The 20,248-nt window shown below is 38.6% G+C and overlaps 1 protein-coding gene across 5 annotated transcripts in view; it reads right to left on the reverse strand.

Annotated features, from left to right (window-relative positions):
• Positions 1 to 20,248, reverse strand: part of RBPJ (recombination signal binding protein for immunoglobulin kappa J region) — a 105,922-nt gene that overhangs the window by 64,151 nt on the left and 21,523 nt on the right. For 2 of the 5 annotated variants that reach the window (XM_023757724.1, XM_023757725.1), the window contains exon 2: positions 4,906 to 5,088. The exons of the other annotated variants lie outside the window; for them this stretch is intronic. In XM_023757724.1, the coding sequence (XP_023613492.1) occupies positions 4,906 to 4,922 (17 nt within the window). In that variant the 5' untranslated portion in view covers positions 4,923 to 5,088. The remainder of the gene's footprint in view (positions 1 to 4,905; positions 5,089 to 20,248) is intronic. 5 annotated transcript variants of the gene reach the window in all.

Genomic DNA, 20,248 nt, shown 5'->3' on the forward strand with positions numbered 1-20,248 from the left:
ATCTGAAATTGTCATTTTAATTGTTGATTTTTCCCCCTGGTTATCCATCAATACCTTGGTTTGGCTCTATTCCTCAAGAATAAATACTAGTGGTCTGGCCATTATACCAACGAACTGTTTACTGTGAAAGAGGAACATGACCTATCCTCGGGAAGTCCTTTTCACTTTTGGACCACTTCCTAGGACCTACCTTTTATGCTACCGCACTCCTCAACTAGTTCTCAGACTCAAAAGCACTGTTCCCATATTATTCTAAACAGGAAGAATTTAGAACAAATATTCTTGTTTGTTCAGACTACATAGAAACGTGGACAGGGCACTGAGGGGTGGTAAGTGGAAAAGAGAGAGAACACTAAAGTATGAGAGAGCAGTAAAAAAGACAGACAGATTGCTGAGCAAGTGTCACAGCCACAAGCAGAAGAGAAATAAAAGAGTAATGGTGTGTCTAGAGTCCATAAAAGGGAAACTGTCTACCTTCTAACAAACCAAATCTGGAAATCCCAAACATGGAAATGTTTTCGTTCAAACAACAGCTTTTCTTCTGTAGGATATGAGCACAGATCACAATCATTCTTGCCTTATTAAAAAAAAAAAAAACACAAAACAAAACACCAAAAACTCACGCCTGAGTATCTACCATGAGAAAAAACTGTTGAATAATTTCATAAACTATTTCCAAATTTTGTCCCCTCAAAGTCCAGGTCTTTTCTAACAAAACACTCTAAGACTCACAGTTAGTCTAGAGCAGTTAGTCTAGTTCTCAACTTGTGGGTCGCGACCCCTTTGGGGGTCGAACGACCCTTTCACAGGGGTCGCCTAAGACCATCGGAAAACACATATATAATTACATATTGTTTTTGTGATTAATCACTATGCTTTAATTATGTTCAATTTGTAACAATGAAATTGAGGGTCACCACAACATGAGGAACTGTATTAAAGGGTCGCGGCATTAGGAAGGTTGAGAACCACTGGTCTAGAGCTTCAGTCCCTCCCCATCTGTAAAACAGGAACGTTAGGTCTAACCAACTGGAGAGCTGTGTGAAGACTAAGGATGATATTCATTCCGTGCTACCTATTATGCACTCAAATTTTCTCTTTAGATTTACAAACCCCAACTCACAAAATAGCGGTGATGACAAAATCGTAAAAATTAAAATCATTTCAAAAAATAATATTGCTTTCTTAAATGTCTGCTCAGTCTCTCCATATGTAAATTAAGAAGTAGGTGGGTAAGGACAGGACAGATAGATATTTTAAAAACTTTGTATTAGCAAAAGTTCATTCATTTGACAAATATTTACTGAGTTCCTCCTATGACTAGTCCCAATCCCAGGGGTAAGTACACAGGAGTCAACAAAACAAAATTTATATAATTGAGGGGAAGGGAGTTGGGGGGATTTGAAAATTGGCTCCAGTTTAGTCTACCTGCTCCAAGTCACCCTTTTTTAATATGTATATGGCTGTTTTTCCACAGGAATTTCAACAAAGAAAAAGATTGCACATTGCTCTTTTGCTTGGTGGTAACCAAAGAATATGGACACAGTTTTGAAGAAACAACTGCCACAAAGTGACAGCAGGAAACCCTGCACTCTCAGCAGGATAAACAGCATGAGGTAGAAAATGATGAAGTCGGGAAGAAACCGGGCTGAAATAATGATGAAAAACCAAGCAATGCTACTGATATGAGTAGGAAGAATTGGATACTCTGAAGTAGACTAGGTCGGGTGGGGATGGGGGGATTTGGGGAAACAAAGTAATAGAAAAAAGGACTTCAACTCTCCCCTTCTCTGAATCCATAGACTCTTGTTCTCTGCTTCCACCAAAAGTAGCAACATATGCCTATACACACTGGTGCAAAGACAAACACCCATCAGCATGGTAGTGAACTCACTGGTTGGGAGGTACTACTTTATCTCTTGTAATTTCAAAACAGGATTTCTAAGTTTGGTATGTCGTACCCAGTTCAGAGCAGGAACTATGTATATTTGACTCAATTTCAAGAACTTGCAGAGAAAAATGAATTGTGCTTATTATCTTTTAGCCTTTTATTCTGGCAAAGATTTCTTCCATTTTCAACTCCCAAGTATAGAAAGCTAATGTAGAATTTCCATTGTTATGAAACAATTTACCAGAAATCTTTAGTCTGTTTTCTATTGAGGAAGAAACTGTATTTTAGACACAATCTTAAAACATACATATCACTCTATTTTATAAAACAGCTTTGATTAATGCCACTCCAAAACCGTGCCTGTTATGTCCTATTCTCCACTCCTTAGACAATGTCCTGTAACAACCTTCACTTCAAACGATGAGGATGTTAGGGGGAATCCTTGACGGTGATGAAGAGACTAGTGCATACCATTAGAAACCACAGACTGACCTATCCCACTCATGTCTCAGCAAGGCAAAACAATACAAAACTAATACTGCTCCTGAGGGACATCTGTGATTACAGGAGGCATACACTTAGTGGAACTAAAACTATCCAATCAATATACACATAAAGTGTATAAATTTTGTTTATTTCAGCATTTTAAAATTGAAACAAGTTTAAAATACTGTTTTCTATACTCAGTGCACTCTGATATTTTAGTTTTTATTCTAAAATATGCCTTATTGCTGGTTGTAACCCACTAAATCGATTTCTTGACTCACTAATGAATGGGTTACAACCTGCGTTTTGAAAACTACAGCTTTAGAAGATGCACAAAACAACCATCTTCTTTCACTGATGAGTAAATACCCAAAGAACTGAAAACATCAGTTGAACAGTGATTGTTTATTGAATTCTAGGAAGATCAGAGGATAAAGTGTAAGACTCAAGTTACGGAAAAATGTAATAGCACTCCAGCCCCCAAAAGAGTTTCCTGTTCTGGCATTTAATCATCACCACTGTTAATAACTGGCTTCCTACATACACAACCCTGCACTAAGAGTATGTAATTTACACACATAAAATGCAATATGTAAACTATATAATTATGTACTTGTTATATTTTAAATATATAAAATTATTTATTTATTTTGCCCAGATCATTCTTACAGCCTGTCAAAATAACAAAGTAAACCCCGACTGGGTGGTTCAGTTGATCAGAGCATCGTCCAATACACTAAAAAGGTTGCAGGTTTGATTCCTGGTCAGGGCACATACTTAAATTGCAGGTTAGTTGCCTGGTTGGGGCCCATAGGGAGGCAACTGACTGATGTTTCTCACATCCATGTTTCTCTCTTCCTTCCTCTCTCTCTAAAAATAAAATAAAAAATCAATAAACATATCCTCAGATGAGGCTTAAAAATAGTAATAGCAGCCCCTGGCTGGGTGGCTCAGTTGATTGCAGCATCGTTCCATTACACCAAAAAGTTGCAGGTTAAATTTTCAGTCAGGGCAGGTTCCATCCCCGGTTGGCAATCAATCAATGTTTTTCTCTCTCTCTCTTCCTCTCAAAAAATAAAATAAAATAATAATAATAATAATAATAATGGAAACATGTCCACAAGTGAGGATTTAAAAAATAATAATAATTATGATCATAATAAAAAAATAACAAAGTAAGTGTTTGATCTGAAACACAGGTCAGTTGGCCCCAGAGCAAACCTAAGCTCTTGACCACTATTATAAACTCTTCCAAAAAGATAGGAGCTCCCAACTCTAGCTGTGCATCAAGAATCCTCTGTGGAGTTAAAACAAAACTAGCAAATAATTAAGAACTAACCCAGAAAGAGATGTTTAAAGTTGAATTAGAAAATATTAGAGACATATATTTTGTAAACAATGTATCAAATACCATAGTTAAGTCAGAAGAAATCTTTTTGGACAGTAGATACTATTGTGTGCCATCAGACATAAAATACCTGATTCAAATGATTGCCATCACTCATTATGGACTAGAATTTAATATAAAGCAGTTTTATCTTAGGTTTGATAACTAAATTCCTTTAAGAATTTAACTGCTGAGATGTCAAAAGGATCTTAATATAAGATAGTCTAGCTAATAAAGATTACAGACTGTACCAGTGTATTCTATTCAATTTATCTATTCATGATTTAAAACTCTATCTTCCCAACATATTTTCCTTCATTACCTAAAAGATAAATAATTCTGAACCCAATGTAACAATGAATTCAGCATTCTACCTGGATTGATTCACTTCTACCACCCTTAAGAAATCATTTAGTAGCAAGCACACAGTACAAAACTAGGAGGTTTCCAAGGTTTTAAATAATAAAGAAATGGTTTTGCCTACATCACTCAAATAAAATGTTATGAACATAAAAACCTAAAAGATTTTTGATGGTTAAGTGGGTAATACAAAACCTGGAATTACCACTACTAGCAACCACAAATAACAGTAGGACTACATACCACAAACACATGAATGATTAATTGTATACATACAATACCACTATTAATAATTATTCATTTTCCTCCCAGTAAAAAATTCTGTGTAAGACAAAGCAAGCACAAACTATGAATGGTCCAAGTAAGAATTATTTTGTTTGGTAAAATTAATACCCCAACTACTTCCTGTTCAGGCTACCTACCATGAAATTACAGCACTGCAGAGAAACTAGTCTGACACAAACCAGAAAGATAATTACAGACTAACACGTGAATAATCCTAAACTATCTGGTTAAAGAAATTACAACTCATTACTGTTAAAATCTAGGGGAAATATCTACACTACTGTCTTCTCTAACCATTTCAAAAAGAAAGAAAATTCACTCATCAAGCTTGTGATATATAGCTTTTTCCTAACAAAAATACTACTGCCATAAGTCCATAACCACATCTGCAATCTAATTATTAAAATACCTGAAAATACAAGATAATTAAATACAGAATCATGAACGTTCATTCTATCCATGACCTTGGGGTCACTGGGAGATTTCTAAAGCATACCTTTTAATCCACGCCATGGTACTTCAAGAACATGTTAAGGTAAGTCACAGCTTGGGACACTTCGATGCACCTCAAAACACCTCAGCCAGTGTATCTGTATCATTCTCTTTTCCTTTTGAGATCATAATGGTTCCGAAGAACTATAATGCTTCCATTTGAATGATAGTCTCATAATTTCAATGACTTAAAAACAAAAACAAAAAAAAGGACTTAAATGTTGGTATGTTAAGCCACTAGTACACTGTGTTAACTGCTGCCATGACTAAGAAAAACAAAGCTGCCACTACGATTATGTAACACTGTCATTTTTCATGTGAACCCTATATGAATGAGGAGTACATGCCAGCAGTCAGAATGACAGCTCTTGCTTCGTTGAGATCTACTAAAAACCCCCCAAAATCTGACCAATTGATTCTTCAATTTTCTTCTCAAGGAATGAAAAATAACCTAAGACAGATATTTGCCAGGTCCACCTCTAATTAACCAACTATTCTCTTTTGTGTAGAATGAGAGCTGGAAATCACCCATACACCTGTATAAAAGGAATTCACTAACTGACACAGCAGGGGTTCCTACAAACAATGCCCTTCCTAGTGTTAATATTACTGAATCATTTTAATTACATGGAAGTCATTAACTTAAAGAGAGCTCCTTCCGTTTCCAAAGTTTACTTCTTTGAAGAGCATACATATAAATGAATAGATAGGTGGCTAACTATCAAGTTTTACTGCTGCTCTGCAATTATTTTGGCAGGTTCCTCCTCACCCCACCCAACTTTCTTATATAAAAACATTAAAAACATTTCATTATTAAAATAATACAGTAAGAAGTGTTTGTATCACACTTTAAACCTACATTTGCTTCAAGTTTGGTAATTCATAGTTACAAGAAAGAAAGAATACTCAAGCTATATAAAACTAACAAATTATGAGTAATCCACACATATTCATGTTATAAAACAATTAAAATTACTTCAGGATGACTGATCAGGAAATTTTTAATAAAAGCAAGCTATAAAAGGGCTTCCAAGAAACGAGAAAGCATGGAGAAGTTCTGTCACACCCTGGGTTTGTGGAACAGCTCATGTAAAGGTTAATAAGCAGGGAATAGAAGATTACAAAGGCACAGATAGAGCTAAAAAGTATGTGCTAAAGAGAAAGTGAAACTAATTTCGTGTTTGTAAGGGTAGATTCAAGTGATGAAAATCTTTTAAGTCCACTGTCAGAAAAATTAAATGTTTCTGAGATTTAGGTCTATTGTAAATTGTGAACACAGGTTACAAAATGTAGGTCACTCTTCAGAAAACTGATAATGGTGGCAGAACTGCACATGGGTAAGACCTCTACAAGAGTAGGTGGGAAGAAACTAATGAACAGAAACAAAGGCCCCCGCCCAATGAAATCACTGCAACCACAGCCATCTTTTTAACTTATAATTTTACCACATTAGTGCAACGTCCCGAGTTCCCACTACAACTTTAAACCACTTAATGGCTCTGTATTATGTACACAACTTCCTGGAAGGACATCCACATGTTTCCTATATTCTGTGCCTCCAAATCAATGCATCCTACACACATTCATCAGGTTAATGTTCTGAAGTGCAGCTTCAAATAAGAATAATGTTAACCAGTGGGAAATACAGCAGCATATAAATATGTTAGATAATAAAGAATGAAAGCCTAGATCTGATGCACTTACTACCACGTTAAATTTTCAGAACCCCAGTCTACAAAGGAGAAAATTGAGGTTCTCTGGTCAAGTGACTGGACCCAAGAATATGTGCAATACGAGAATAGAACTCGGACTCAAAATCTAGATCTTCTAGCTGGAATTACAGCACTTTTCTGCTATAATATTGCTGTAGAGCACTGTTGGGGGAAGAGGGTGGTACTGGGGCTAAACTAACATTTGTTGACAACATTCCAAGTAAGTACCATGCTAAGCACTTGATGTTACTTTTTTTCATCCTGATCTACTACTCAAAAGACTGACTAGTTGCCTCCTTTTACTGAGGCTCATTCAGGGAGATTAAAGTGATCTGCTCAACATAAAATATCAAAGACTAAAAGTGGTGGGACAGATAGTTGGATCTCACATGTCCAACTCTAAAACCGACTCTCATGTTGCTATGCCAACCTACCTTCCAGAAGCAATAAAAAATAAAAAGAGCCCAGCACATAAGTTTATTTTCCAACCTGAATGATATAGCAATAATTTAATTTTATAAATGCTTCCTACTCAAAACCCCGTCAATGCATATAAGCAGGTTTTTAGCTATGGTTTAGCAAGAGACTATATATACATTTACTAAAGCCAGTAAGAAGGGTCAGAATTATATTTAATCCCTTAAATCAGAAACTTCATTTGATTCCTACAAATGAAATCTTTTCATTAAGTTATGGACTTGAAGATCTTTTAAAGCTGACTTGCAATTCATAGTACTGCCAAATTTCCAACTTGGCCCTGTCCCATGGACTGCTACCAGCGTCAACCTAATGGGAAGATAAGTCATTGGAGGTGATGGAGGTGAGGCCAGTCAGTTATCAGTAATAAAAAGGACAAAATAAAATAAAACGATCAGCTCTCTACACTACGTTTTTAAGAGATGATTAAACTAAAAGAATAACCAAAAGCACTCAAAAAAACAAAAACAAAAAATCCCCCAAATTAAGGACAGGAAACTCCTAAGCAACTTCAAGATTTGAATGGAAACCATGTACTCATACTGCATTCCAAAACTAACTGATGTAGCATACTAATGTATTTTAACATCTTAGATAAATCAAAGAAACATTTTTTTTAAATTTCTGAAACAAAATATTGCAGAATTATATTCAAGGTTTCAAAGCTGTTACAGTAAGAAAATTAACTGGCCATTTAAAAATATCTTAACAGCATAACTCTTCTATATAACTCATTTTACAAACATTAATGTCCAAACAAGTTAAAAAGCGATACTAAAATTTTACAGCTTTTAAAATACATCTAGGTAGACTTACTCCCTAAGTAATTAAGTTTTGATAAGGAACGAACACAAAATTAAGAAGGAAGTATGAAAGAAAGAATGTAGGTTAATGGGTTTAGTTTAACTGGACAACTGCATTCTCATAGGGTCTTTTCTGACCCAGCTCTGGTCTCCTCCTACCAATAAAGATACAACAGATAGGTTCTCTCCATACTGGACTTTGTACATTTCTCAAAACATACCATGGTGCTTCAGATCTCTGCACATGCTATTTCAGGAGCAGTGGTTCAAATAAAATTTAACATCACATGATAATACTGAAAAGAACAATATAAATAATAAAAATATAATATAAAAATAAAGGAAAAACAATAAATAGATGAGACTAGGGGTAAAAACAAAAATTTTTAAGATTTTCAGTGCCTACAATGTATTACATACTATATGCTTAGCCAAGTTGGTGTTTTTACATAAATCTCATAGGCTTATTATATGTAAAAAAAATTTGAGAAGAAAAATACTGAAATTGAGTTGATGAGGCAGTCCAAATTAAAAGCTATAATTTAAGCAATGTATTCTACTATAGACACTTGAATTTTAAACAAGTTTTGTCAACCAAGTATCTGGAAACAGTCTTATTATATAATGACAGAAAATTAACCATTGCTACTATCAAAAGTATGAAAATGACATATGCTAAGAATTTCAACTCTAAACTAGTTTTTGCCATAATAAGAATTTCAAATATAAAGCTAAACCTCATTGAGTAATTCTCAAAGAATCTTTCCAAGAATCATAAACAATTCTAATTCCCAACTCGATAGTAAAACTGTAATTCCTTTCCAATTAAACTCTGGGGACAAGGGTATGTCAAGCACCTATAGTTAAAAGACTGAACTCAGGATCAACTAAAAGACACTTGTAATCTAGCAATTCTAGATGATGAAATATTCAGCTAATTTTACTCTAAGGGACTCCCAACTGGGGAAGCTCTTTTCTTAAAATGTATATCCTAATTTTCAGTTACACTGAAAAAAACTTCAATCAAACTGCCTGCTCTTGAAGTGGCCAACACCCAGGGTTCAACTGGGATATTCCTGCAGTTTTGGTTAAAATTCTAGATGGCACAGCATGGACCGGCATAATTTAAATGTAAATACACACATGCACGCATGCGCATGCACACACACACACACACACACACACACACACGCACACACACACCCCTATCCTTTTTCAAATGGATTAGTGTACCTGGTTGGAGAACAAAGCTAGGAGGGTAGGGACAGGGGAGAGAAGATGGAAGAACAGTGGTCCCAAAGTACTGAGTAAAGGATGTTAAGGAAGGAAAAGTAATAATCAAGTAAATCAGCCCATAAAAAAACACTACTATTTATTCCAAACAAGCAAATCAACAGAAGCTTCTTTCTAGAATTTGAGAGGAAACTAAGTAAAAAATGCTAAAGAGCATAAATCTACTTCATTTATACTTTTTATGTACCTATTTATTTGTTTATTTATAAAAATGTTTATGGGTGAAATGAGTTTCTCCCTATTACTTAGTTTCTCCTTTCATTTAGTTGCTTAGGTCTCTTTATTTACAATAAAATGTAAATTTGGGTAGCTTAAAAGATTATGTAGTCATGAGTGACAAAGACTGTGCTAATCAAGTTCTGAACTTGGAGTCAGGAGTCATAGGTTAGAAACTTACTTGGATATGTAACTTCTGACCAGTCACAACTTATCTGTAGATAATACCATTACAAAATTGCAGTCGTAGTGCTTAAATAATGCTGAACTGTGAAAACACCCAAAACACTGCCTGGCAGGGTAGGCACAAACATTTATTGACTTTGAAGGCAGTTTGGTAATTAGTTACTGCTAATGCCACAACTCTAAAATCAAAATAAAACATTTTCCTAGGAAGATTTTAATTTAATGCTCAAGAAATACTTAAAGTTAAAAAAAAATTCACACTTAACATTTATTCTAATTGTGTGGGTAATGACCAAATCTGTGGCTCTAATTTATGCCTTCAAGCATCCTCTCCTTTCTTGTGACAAATTCTCTAGTTCAACAAATACCTGTACATCTATAACATGACCAAAACCCTTACCAGCATAATTTACATTGTAATTAAAATGCCAACTGGTGGTAAATGCTGTGGAGAGAAACAGAAGGAAAAGATAAGGATGAGGTGCAATTTTAAATAAGCCCTTGCTAAGGTACTATTTGAGCAAAGATCTGAAGGAGAAAGGAGGATTCCGGGCAAAGGGAATAAACAACAAGTCCAAGAACCCTTGAAGCAGGTGTGTTTTAGCAAGGAGGTCAGTGGCTAGAACACAGGAAAATCGCAGAAAAAGGTTTTAGGAAATGAGAGGTTGAGGTTGAGTTTGTGAGGACTGGTGGGAGTATGCACAGATATGTTCTTGGGGACACCATAAGATCATGAAGGTCTTGAGCTTTTTACTCCAAATTTTGAGTCAAAGAAGATCAAGAGCTAAGGCGAGGAAGATCAGCATGAGTCTGGCTGCTGAGTGAAGAAAGACGGTACGGCGTAAGGGAAGAGCAGTCTATTGTGACTATGCAGGTTAATGATGACAGTGTCTTACACCATGGTGGAAGCAGTGCAAGTGTCTCAAGTGATGAAACTATGAGCATATTTAAAAGACAAAAACAACACCATCTGCTAACTTACTGGATCGTGGAGTTGAAGAAAAAAAGGAAGAAAGCAATGGTGACTTCAAGGTTTCTAGTCTAAGCAACCCAAACCATGGAGTCTGAGATGGGGAAAGATTTCAGATTTAAAGAAGTAATTGGGTTTGGACATAATAACGGAATATGCTTAGATAATCTAATAGTTTGTCAGAATTTTCTGCAAAGGATAGGGAGATGTGACAAGTAAGATTGGCCAGTTCTTGCTTGCAGCTGGATTTTTTTTAAAGAACTGATGATGTAAACGTATTATGTATTAAACAAGTAATTTAATAATCTTAGTATTTTAATTATGCATCCTCTGCCATATATACTTGAGAGTATTAAAAGATAATATGGTAAGAATATTAAGACAATTTCTAATTACAGAGACTAATTTAAGGGAGACGGCCCAATAAAGGCAATTTCAGCTAAGAAGAGTAACCTATTATCTGCTCTCCGGTCAAAATGCTTGTCTCAAACCTATAGCTTAGAAATAATGAGTTTAACAGACAACATTCATGAAGTGCTTTCCACATGCTAAGCAATCATTTAAATACCAACTACCTTTTAGTAGCTTATCTTTTACGATGAGGTTGAAAGAAATTAATTAAGCTAAAGAACTATCCTTTAGCCATTCTAAAATAACTATTTAAGAGTCTCTAGGAAATTCTTTTGATCTGTTGCTTTTTATTACCATTCTTCATTTATATTTTATATTCTCTTCATGCTTTTCAATTTTCCAATGCCAACTTTATGAAAGCTTGATAAGTAGTAATTTGTGTGGGTGTATGTTTTAATAGAAAAGGAACATGAAGGAAAATTTTATGTTAATGAGTTCCAAAACAGAACACATTTTCCTGAGGTGGAACTGTGTTAAAATGTTATTAATAGAAGTCACATTTTCAGGCTGTGGGCCTACAAGTACAGCTCTGCTAAATAGAAATGGACTGCAGAGAACTTGGAAAGTAAATTTATATTTTCTAGAGAGTAATGAATAAAAAGAGAAAGGAACTGCCCTAATATACTTAATTCCACCTAAATTTTACCTTAAATTATAAAATTACCCCCACAAAATAATCAAGATGTTGGAGACAGTTTTACAATTAACAGGTAACACCTACGTGATGGCAACTCAATCATCCCTACTTAATGATACCCATAGCGCTTAAGTTATTTCATCAGATGCAGGGGCTGTTTTATTTCATCTACCTAATAATTCAAATTCTTTCCAAACAATTCTCCAGTCAACCAGACTAAAACACCTTCTTTGTTTTGGGCATTTCAAAGTATACATAATTTTATACAAATTACTTAACACTCACGATAATCCAATGATTATATTAAGAGCTCCAGGTCTTCTAAATCCAGTTAATTTTATACTATACCTTTAACCATCATGGTAATACTATGATAATACTTTGCTTATCCTACCACGAGTAGGATAAGCATTTTAAGTTATTCATGATACTAGAGGCCCGGTGCACAAAAATTTGTGCACTGGGGGGGGGGGGGGTCCCCCAGCCCGGGCTGTGCCCTCTCGCAGTCTGGGACCCCTCGGGAGATAACGACCTGCTGGCTTAAGCCTGCTTCCGTGTGGCAGAAGGCAGGCCCAATCCCTAGGTGCAGCCCCTGGTCAGGCTCAGAGCAGGGCCGATTGGGGAGTTGGGGCAACGCCCCGTCATGCACAGAGCAAGGCGGATAGGGAGGTTGCGATGCCACCCTCAATCACGCTCAGGGTAGGGCCGATTGGGGGGTTGGGGCACCGCCCCCTGTCACACTCAAGGCAGGGTCGATGGGGAGGTTGCGGCGCACCCCCTGTCACGCACAGAGCAGGGCGGATCAGGGGGTTGAGGAGCTCCCCGCTGTCACTCACAGAGTAGGGGCCGATAGGGGGAGTTTGGGGCACTGCCCCGTGTCACACACAGAGCAGGGTGGATAAGGGGGGTTGGGGGCACTGCACCCTGTCACACTCAGGGCAGGGCCAATGGAGAGGTTATGGCTCTACCCCGTTACACACAGAGCAAGGCCCGTGGAGAGAGGGGTTGGGGCGGTGCACCCTGTCAACACTCAGGGCAGGGCGGATGGAGAGGGTTATGGCTCTACCCTGTCACACACAGACCAGGCCCCGTGGGGGGGGGGGGGTTGGGGCGCCGCACCCTGTCACACACAGAGTAGGGCCGATCAGGGGGTTGGTGCGCTGCACCCTGTCAAACACAGAGCCGCAGGGCAATCAGGGGATTGGGGAGCTCCCCCCTATCAGGCACAGAGCAGGGCAGATAGGGAGGTTGTGGCCCCGCCCCCTGTCACACACAGAGCCGCAGGGCGATCAGGGGGTTTGGGCGCTGCCCCCTGTCACGCTGATCCCGGTGCCGGGAGCCTCACTGCTCCTCTGATCCCGGTGCTGGGAGGCATATTACCCTTTTACTATATAGGATAGAGGCCTGGTGCACGGGTGGGAGCCGGCTGGTTTGCCCTGAAGGGTGTCCTGGATCAGGGTGGGGGTCCCCACTGGGGTGCCTGGCCAGTCTGGGTGAGGGGCTGAGGGCTGTTTTCCGGAAGCGAGTGACTGAAGCTTCCAACCGCTCCTTGTTTTCTTTTTTTTTTTTTTTTTATTCTGGGCCAGCTTTAGCTCTGAGGCCTCGCTGCTGAAAACATCGATACAAAGTTTCGGTCCGCCTGGCTTTCAGTCCAGCTGGTTTCTGGAGTTTTGTTTATCTTCTTATTTGCAACATAGTACATAGTTGCTTAGAGTTGTAGCTCAGAGGCCAGCAAGTGAGGCGGGGAACGTTGGAGTCCGCAGCAAGCAAGCCTCATGTTCGCTTCCAGCTGCCTGGCTGCCTGCCGCCATCTTGGCTGACAGTTAATTTGCATATACTCACTGATTAGCCAATGAAAAGGGTAGCGGTCGTACGCCAATTACCATGTTTCTCTTTTATTAGTGTAGATTTTTTAGTTATACAAAGTAAGATCTATAATCACCCTTGTGGCAACAAACAGAAGATCTACACAAGAGTGCAGTGTTCTGAACAATTTTACAAACTCAATTTAATTGTATTCACCCTCCAATAACTAAAAACAAACAAACAAATAAGAACCCACCCACCCCCCAAAAAAGCATCCCGTGTTCATCAGCAGATAGATGGATTTTAAAAATGTGGTATATACATACAATGAAATGCTATTCTGCCTTCAAAAGGAAGAAAATTCTGATACCTTATGTATACACCATCAATGAACCTTGAAGACATCATGCTAAGCGAAATAAGCCAATCACAAAAGAATACTGTATGACTCCAGTTATATGAGGTACCTAAAGCAGTCAAATTCAGAGACAAAAAGTAGAGTGATGGTTACCAAGGGCTCAGAGTAAGGGGAAATGGAGATATTGTTTAAGGGTTCAGAGTTTCAGATTAGGAAGATAGAAGAAGAAATTCTGGAGATGGATGGTGGTGATGGTTATACAACACTATGAATGTACTTAATACTACTGAAGTGTACAGTTAAAATGGTTCAAATAAATGTGGCAATTATAAAATAGCCATGGGATGCAAAGTACAACATAGGGATATAGTGAATAATATTGTAATAACTATGTATGGTGCCAGGTGTGGGGGGGGGGGCTCACTTTGTAAGTTACATCAGTATCTAACTAGTATGCTGTACACCTGAAACTAATGTAATATTTAATGTCAACTGTAATTGAAAAATAAAATTTCAAAATGGTTAAAATGGTAAATTTTATGCCACAATAAAAAAATTCTGAACATATTTCATGGAAATACATCAACAATAGATAGTAACTTATCTTCTTCCTTATATTTTAATAAAATTTCCCCTTATTTTACCGCAAACCTAGTTCTCATTCTATTTTTATCTTCATAAAAGGCACCACCTATCCACTAGATAGCCACAACATTGAATCATTTCCCTTCTCATCCTAAGCCACCAAATCTCACAGATTTTATCTCTGTATCACTGCTTGAATCTAATTTCTTCCTGTCATTTCTAACGCCATGGCCTTCAAAATAGCACATGATCACTGTAACAGCGCACAGACAATCTCCCATCCTCAAAACCTAGCCTTCACAGTTCATCTTGCAATAAAGCTCGTGTATAAAATGTGTCAAAAGGCCTCCATTGTCTATTCAAGTTTAAAGTTCTGAACAACACATTAAAAATTACTTCCTTACATTACCGTTAATTATAAGCATTGCTGCATTCCCCACTAAGGCACAAACTACCAAGGACCAAACTGTCTTAACTCATCCTTTATAAAAGCTTAAGGTGTTCAAAAGTCTTGGCTGTAACAGGTTTTCAAGAAATACTCCTGAATAGAATTTGTTGAAAACAGTTCAGTGCATGATACCAGACAGTTCGTAGATGGGATGTGTTTAACTTCCCATTAAAAATGTTAACAGGCAGTATCAAATCAAATAAAGATCAATAAGAAGGTTTACTAATAAATGGAGTTCCATTTCAACTTAACTTGGTTAAATGAAAGCTTTGAGTTGGAAGAGAGAATAAGTTTCAAAAACCATGAGATGACACAGGCAAAAGTAGAAAAGTATATAACTTTTAATGGCATTTAAATAGAAAACAGTTCATCTCTACTGTAACCTAAGGGGGAAAAAACTCCTTATATCCCCTTTACATCATGAGTCTCAATACCAGTGGTTCTCAACCTGTGGGTCCCGACCCCTTTGGGGGTCGAACGACCCTTTCACAGGGGTCGCCTAAGACCATAGGAAAACATATATAATTACATATTGTTTTTGTGATTAATCACTATGCTTTAATTATGTTCAATTTGTAACAATTAAAATACATCCTGCATATCAGATATTTACATTACAATTCATAACAGTAGCAAAATTACAGTTATGAAGTAGCAACGAAAATAATTTTATGGTTGGGGATCACCACAACATGAGGAACTGTATTAAAGGGTCACAGCATTAGGAAGGTTGAGAACCACTGCTCAATACAATTACTGCTTCTGCATATTCTAATTATTTGATCAGTTTGCTGTGTAAATCTTTGCCAAAATACCAGTACCTTTTACCATATTTTGTGTGTATGATCCTTGTGACCTATATTTGATGTCAAGACAAAATCCTGTCTTCCTATAAATATTTTATATTAAATAAAAGTTGATAAGAATTCCTAGGTAGTTGTATATGTTATGTCATTCTCTGAAGAAAACTGAATTATGACAACTGCAAATAAGAACTAACATTTATTAGTAAACTTACTGTGTAAAGAAGATTGTCTAGTATTACCTCATTTATTCAGTAGCAACTCTATGGTTAGGTACAGCAATTAATATTCTATTTTATAGATACACTAGAGGCCCGGTGCACAAAAATTTGTGCACTCGGGGGCGGGGGGGGGGGCGCCCCCCAGCCCGGCCTGTGCCCTCTCGCAGTCTGGGACCCCTCGGGAGATAATGACCTGCTGGCTTAGTCCTGCTCCCGAGTGGCAGAGGGCACGCCCAATCCCTAGGTGCAGCCCTGGTCAGGCTCAGAGCAGGGCCGATTGGGGAGTTGGGGCGCCGCCCCCTGTCATGCACAGAGCAGGGCGGATCGGGAGGTTGCGATGCCACCCTCAGTCACGCTCAGGGTAGGGCCGATTGGGGGGTTGGGGCACCGCCCCCTGTCACATTCAAGGCAGGGTCGATGGGGAGGTTGCAGCGCCATCCCCTGTCACGCACAGAGCAGGGCTGATCAGGGGGTTGTGGCCCTGCCCCCTGTCACACACAGAGCCGCAGGGCGATCAGGGGGTTTGGGCGCTGCCCCCTGTCACGCTGATCCCAGTGCCGGGAGGCATACTGCCCTTTTACTATATAGAATAGAGGCCTGGTGCACGGGTGGGGGCCGGCTGGTTTGCCCTGAAGGGTGTCCTGGATCAGGGTGGGGGTCCCCACTGGGGTGCCCGGCCAGGCTGGCTGAGGGGCTAAGGGCTGTTTTCCAGCTGGCGGGTGACTAAAAGCTCCCAACTGCTCCTTTTTTTCTTTTTTTCTTTTTTATTCTGGGTCAGCTTTAGCTCTGAAGCCTAGCTGCTGAAAACAGATACAATGTTGCGGTCAGGCTGGCTAAAGGCCGGTTGACTGAAAGTCGGTTTCTGGGGTTTTGTTTAGCTTCTATATTTGCAACATAGTTGCTTAGAGTTGCAGCTGAGAGGCCGGCAAGTGCGGGGAACGTTGGAGTCTGCCATCACTGGAGCAAGCAAGCCTCTCTGTTCGCTTCAGTGCATGGCTGCCGGCCGCCATCTTGGCTGACAGTTAATTTGTATAAGGATATGCTGATTAGCCAATGGGAAGGGTAGCGGTCATACGCTAATTACCATGTTTCTCTTTTATTAGTGTAGATAAACTGCAGCTTAAAGAAGTCAAGTAACTTCATTTAAGTGACAGGGCCAGAATTCAAAGGCTAGTCTTTCTGATTCCAAAATTAATACCTGCCACTCACTCTATGCATTTAACAAATCAACTTAAAACAAAAATAAAATCTGTTCTGCTACAAGATATGTTTCTTTTTCATGAATTACTTCTTGGAAAACTAAAAACAGAATGATGCTGGTGTAAAAGCCAGTCATGTTGCTTCATGCAATTGGGAACAAGCTTTTGTACAATTAAAGATAAACCTTTAGCAAAAGATGAATATTTTAAGGGAAAAAAAACTGTAAAAATCTACAAAAAAATCTTTTCCTTCTGGTAGGTATCAATTGATTTGGTGGCTTCAGAAATTGTTATTCTTTCAGTTAGGTTAACATTTGACAAAGTTGCCTGTGCAGATGATGAAGATGGGAGGGAGGGAGGGAGGGAGGGAGGGAAGAAGGGAGGAAAGAAAGAAGGAATGAATTCCCCCTGGATTAATGAAGTCTGGATTAGATTTTTCAATATAAATAAAGTCTCTTAGAAGCAATGCCCTTCCAGGACCTAAAACCAGAAGGAGGCTGAACCTCAGGTTAAAGCTGAAAAATCCAAAGATTGATGGCAATACAAAGTACAAGTGCTAGTCCTTTGTTTTTTATTAGAATTCCTATTGTTTTTATTTAGTATTCAAGATCAAAGTTCCATGGATTTTTAGTAATCTATCCCCAACCCTTTTCCCCCCATAAGCCTTACGGTTTTACAGAACTCAAAGTTTGTCAAGATATACTAGTATATGGCATTATGGCAACAAATCCTGTATGCATTAGAAAAAAAACAATCCCTATGAATCTTCAGTACTAGACTTACTAAAACACCATGATAGTTTTTTGTTTGGTTTTGCTTTTGGTTTTTTAAAGGATGTGAGGTGAACTCCAATCCTACAAAGAAAATAATGAATTTGTGTTACAATTGCTACCAATAGGACAAAAAAATGCAGAAGTGGAGATTAATGCTACTTTGAATTTAAAACTGTTTAGATGATTTTTTATTTATCTTCAAACAAAGATCAATGGCAACTCAATGTGATCCCAAAGTAAACATGAGATACACACACACACACACACACACACACACCCCAAAGTAACTCTTTGGGTACATCCTTTGTAAACATTACTACTAGAGAAGCTGATACTATGGAGAATGACCCTACTGAGTAATCCGTTGTGTAAACTAAAGCAATGGTTCCTATCCACCATGCATATATTTCCAAATATATAAACATATCTATCAAGACAGAAAGCTCATATAGAAAGACTAGAGGCCCTATGCACAAAATTCCTGCACTGGGGGGCAGAGGGGTCCCCTCAGTCTGACCTGCGCCCTCTTGCAGTCCAGGACCCCTTGGAGGATGTACGCCTGCCAGCTTAGGCCCAATCCCCCCGGGACCGGGCCTAAGCCAGCAGGCAGGCAGACATCCCTCTTGCAGTCCAGGGCTCTCAACATCCAGGACCCCTCACTCCTTACCTCCTGCCACCACTGCTGCGCTGGCAGGCCATGAGCCCGGCTTTTGGCTGAGCAGCGCTTCCCCTGTGGGAGCACACTGACCACCAGGGGGCAGCTCCTGCGTTGAGTGTCATAGCGACTGGTCGTTCCACCATTCGGTCGATTTGCATATTAGGGTTTTATTATATAAGATAACTATAGTTTGTATAGAAAACAGGCCATATAAGCAGATATTTTGACAGATACAGTTGTCGTGAATTAATTGTTCATAACATAAGCATTCTTGGAAGAATTCTTTCAAGTGATGCCTGGAGACCTAAGTATGTGGTTAAATGGGTTCTGGTACCAATTCCAATGTGGGAAGGGGGTTTCCCATACCAACAAGCAATTCTCTGGACACTGGTAAAGTACCCTAAAATTCAATCCAATTCTGCCACAATCCATCTGATAGAAATAGATCCTACAGATTAAGGGTTCTGTCCTACAAGCCTGCTCTCCCCCTTCCTTCTGATGCCTGTCGAAAGCCCAGGTGCATTTGACAAACCAGCTACAGACTGGAGGTTCCCATGACCGCCCTCCCCTCCCCCCTTGGGTTCACTTAATTTGCTAGAGCATCTCACAGAACTCAGGGAAACATTTTACTTATTAAATTACTGGTTTATTATAAAAAAATATAACTCAGGAACAGCCAAATAGAAGAGAACTTCCATGCCCTCTCTAGGCGTACCACTCTCCCATCTCATCCACATGAGCACCAACCTAGAAGCTCTCTGAACTCTGTCACTTGGGTTTTTATGGAGGCTTCATAATAGCCGATTAAATCATTGATTCAACATAAAACCCCTTTTTCTGCTCCCTGGAGTTTGGGAGGTTAGGACTGAAAGTTCCAACTCTCTAATCACAGGGCTGTTGGCCCCACTGGCAACAAGCCCCCATCCTTAGGCCCTTTCCAAAAGCTGCCTCATTAACATAACAAAAGACACCTTTATTGGTATCTATGCTTAAATTCCAAGGGTTAGAGGAGCAGTGAGCCAGGAAAACCAAATATATATGAGAGAGATATTTTCAAGTATATACTTTTTATAAATCACAGTATCATAATGGTAAAAAAAAAATGTAAGAGCATTATCAGTACTTACATTCCTCATATGTCAGAGATTACATACTAATCTGTACAGTTTTATCACATTTATTGTTTAACAGGGCTGGGAGAAAAGTCATGCAATTTTAATAGAATAAAGCAAGTAATTATTTAGGTAACCAAAAATTAATATAAAAATACTTTTGTTTACTACAGAAAAGTTCCCTTCCTTTATAATTATATTTTGCTTGGGCAAAGAAATTAGTTCTAGTCCCCTAATTATCATCAAGTTAAGAGTAAAACAGATATTCAAAATCATGTTTCTTACCCAGAGTTGACTCGCCTGACATTTTATGTCACCATACAAAATACAGAAGCAATCCAAGCAAATTATTCCTTTGCATACCCTCATCTCCCAATCTCACACCCCAAACCAGTCTGCCCTATCAAAATGAGGGCAACCTGAAATTAACGTTGTTCAGACCAAAACCCATGAAATCACCTTTGACTCCTATCTTCACTTCATACACCATATCTGCCTCAGGGACTTCACATTTGCTGTTCCTTCTTGCTAGAATATTCTTCCCCCACATACATGCATGCCTCACATTCTCATCTTATACTTAAGGTCCTTTGCCCAAATGTCACAATGTCAGTGAGCCCTTCCATGAGCAGTTTATCTTGTTGCAACTTCTTCCTGACACTCCCTATCTATCCTATTT

This window comes from Myotis lucifugus, unplaced genomic scaffold (assembly GCF_000147115.1).
Source record: "Myotis lucifugus unplaced genomic scaffold, Myoluc2.0 scaffold_112, whole genome shotgun sequence".
NCBI classification, from domain to species: Eukaryota; Metazoa; Chordata; class Mammalia; order Chiroptera; family Vespertilionidae; genus Myotis; species Myotis lucifugus.